Source organism: Rana temporaria, chromosome 9 (assembly GCF_905171775.1).
Source record: "Rana temporaria chromosome 9, aRanTem1.1, whole genome shotgun sequence".
Lineage (NCBI taxonomy): Eukaryota > Metazoa > Chordata > Amphibia > Anura > Ranidae > Rana > Rana temporaria.
In genome coordinates, this window is record NC_053497.1 from 109,120,275 (window position 1) to 109,123,401 (window position 3,127).

A 3,127-nucleotide genomic window follows, 5' to 3' on the forward strand; every position below is an offset into this window, starting at 1 on the left:
CACCCCACCAGTCAGTCAGTCACAGTGACTGAGTGCGTTCCGTTGAGGACGAGAGTGGCATAACTGGCGTTAACCGTTAAGTAACTGGTCTTGTTGACAATGACAGGGATGGAGTTGGAGTAACTCGTCGTGAGGGAGGGGTGGGGAGGAAAAAGGGAAAGGGGAGGAAAAAGGGAAAGGGGGGGAGGGAAAGGGTGGGAGAAAGAAAGAAAGACACAGAGACAGACACTCACAGAGACAGACACAGAGTCAGACAGAGACACAGACAGACAGACACAGAGACACAGACAGACAGAGACACAGACAGACAAGACACAGACAATACACACAGACACAGAGAACGGAAAAAGAGATAGAGAGACTGAGAGGGAGACAGAACGAGAGATAGGGAGACGGAAAGAGAGATAGAGAAAGACAGAAAAAAGGAGAGAAAGAATGAGGTAAAATTGAGGAAAGGACTAGTAGGACTAGGAGCCGGAGGAGAGGAAAAGTTGTCCTCCTTTCCTCCTCTAGTCTCTCCCCTTTCCTTCTCTCTCTCTATCTCCCCTTCTTTCCTTCTCTTGGAGAAGGAAAGAGGGAGAGGGAGGAAGGAAAGAATGAGGGAGGAAGGAAAGAATGAGGGAGAGGGAGGAAGGAAAGAATGAGGAGAGAGGGAGGAAGGAAAGAAAGAAAGAATGAGGAGAGAGGGAGGAAGGAAAGAAAGAATGAGGAGAGAGGGAGGAAGGAAAGAATGAGGAGAGAGGGAGGAGAGAGGGAAAAAAAAGGAAAGGAGGAGAGAGAGGGAAAAAGGGGAGGGAGAGGGAAAAGGGGAGGGAAAGGGAAAAGGGGAGGGAAAGGGAAAAGCGGAGGGAAAGGGAAAAGGGGAGGGAAAGGGAAGGGGAGGGGAAGGGAAAAGGGGAGTCTGGCAGGGGAGACGGAGAAATAAAAAATTTCAGTGGCAGAGACAATGCTATAAACAAAATCTATAAAATTAAAAAAAACTGCTCAGCATTTGGGAACATGTAGATTTTTCTGTAAGAACACCAATTGATCTACATGGTCTGGTTTGAGGGCGCTTCTTTTTGCAGTTACCACATCTCCTGCAGTGGAGAAAACCCGCTCTGCAGACACGCTTGTACCTGGGATACACAAGTATTGCTTTGACAGCCGAGAAAGGAGGGGAAATATGACCTCATGCTCACGCCACCAGTTCAAAGGGTCCTCAGTGAGAGGCAGAGGTGGGGCTTTACAATAGTTTTCCATTTCCTCTTCAGCCTTGGCATAGGGGGTCTTTTTGGGTTCTATTGTACCTTCAGTGTCAGTGAAAGACTGTCCCAGCAAACTCACGAGCAGCGATCTGGCCTTTTTGGGAGGAGATGGTGGAGATGGAGAATGGTTGTCTTCGATGGGTGAACTGTCCTCTTCTTCCAGAGTTCAATTTCTTCTAGGCACTTGATGATCCTCTTGTGTCCTCTCACTCTCATCTGATGTAATCTGTGTTTGAACAAAAAAGAAACGGAAAAAAAACAATAAGTAAAAACACAAATGTCAATGCCTTTGATTCTGATGGGGTGATGAAAAAGCACAGGAAACGGACAGTACAGTTCCCGCTTCCCGCACCGCATCAGATTCAGAAGCGTGGTAGTGCTACTGTCGTTTCAAGAAGAAACATGATGGAATTCTTCAAATTAATTTAATTACCTCCAAGGATGCAGCTTCCTCAGTGACTCCTTTAAATATCTCCAATCTTTCTTCATCTGTGAGGATGAAAGGCAGTCCCTTAAAGCGAGGATCCAGTGCAGAGGCTGTATGAAGGATCTTCTTCTCGGCCTCACTGCTGTACCTCTTCTGGAGATCTGTTCTAATAGAATTCTTGATCTCATGGATCATGGGTGTGTCTCCCATCGTGTCTGTCATGCTCTGGAGAAGTTGTGCATTTATAGGGGCAATGAGAGAAACTGTTGGATTGCGCTCTTCTGACATCAGCATGGTTGCATCCTTCATTGGCTTTAATGCACTCACGGCGTCCTCTGCATTTGACACATCTGTTTCGTTTAGAGTGCAGAGATCGGACTCTCCTCTTCTGACTTCTGGAGACAGCAAGGTGGCACAGACTGCAGGTTGTTGTTCCAAGAACCTCTCGACCATGTCGTATGCACTGTTCCATCTTGTTGCCACATCAGTTATCAGCTTATGATTCTTCAGGCCAAGACATTTCTGTTTCTCTTTTAGACAGTGGCTTGCTCTAGTGCTGCGGTGAAAGAATGTGGATATCCGACGTACTCTGCCAAGAAGCCTAGAGAGAGTGGCCACTTTCAACGCTCGCTGGGATGCAAGATTCAGTGTATGGGCGAAGCATTTCACATGGGGGAATTTTCCAACTTGAGCTGCAACTATCATGTTTGACGCGTTGTCGGTCACAAGCACTACAGATTTATCGGACAGCTGCCATTCTTCCACAACATGAGAAAGTAGCTCTGCCAGATGAGCACCCGTGTGAGACTCATAAATGGCTCTCGTTTGCAGTACATGCGACAAAATCTGCCAGTCCTTACTAACGTAATGTGCTGTTATTGTAACATAAGACTCTGTCGTGACTGAAGTCCAGGAATCACACGTTATTGCGACTCGACTTGCTTGGCTCATTGATGCAATTATCTTAGCTTTGGTTTCGTGGTAGAGTGCAGGTATGACGTTTTCTGTAAAGTGACTTCGTGACGGGTTCTTGTAACGCGGCTCTATCGTCTTCAAAAGGTAGCGAAACCCACTGTTTTCCACAACAGAGTAAGGGCGCAGGTCCTTCGCTATGAAAGCTGCCACAGCTTTTGTTATTCTCTTTACCTTTTCAGAGTTGGGCGGCAAAATTGACTGTAACATTGCATCAATTCTTGGCTGATCTGGGTTCATTTCCTTGGTGGTGGTGGTGGTAGGTTTTAGCATTTCTGGGTGAAAACGGCTGACGTGGTTTCTCAGATTAGTAGTATTCCCTAGATATTTAATTTTTGTGTGACAGATTTTACACACAGCGTATTACTTGTCCAATTCGTGCTTCCCACTTTTTTCATAAAAGCCAAAATGTTCCCAGATGTTTGCTTTTAAAAAACTAGGTGCATTTTTTATCTCTCGTTCCTTTTGTTCTACTTCTGCC

At 46.1% G+C, this 3,127-nt stretch overlaps 1 protein-coding gene across 1 annotated transcript; it reads right to left on the reverse strand.

Moving 5' to 3' along the window:
* Window positions 1-985: 985 nt before the first annotated feature.
* Window positions 986-2,919, reverse strand: LOC120914576 (E3 SUMO-protein ligase ZBED1-like). The gene is made up of 2 exons (XM_040325255.1): window positions 1,681-2,919; window positions 986-1,473 (listed from the first exon to the last, which is right to left on the reverse strand). The coding sequence occupies exons 1-2, from the start codon at window positions 2,917-2,919 to the stop codon at window positions 1,414-1,416; spliced, it is 1,299 nt and encodes a 432-aa protein (XP_040181189.1). The 3' UTR covers window positions 986-1,413.
* Window positions 2,920-3,127: the final 208 nt, after the last annotated feature.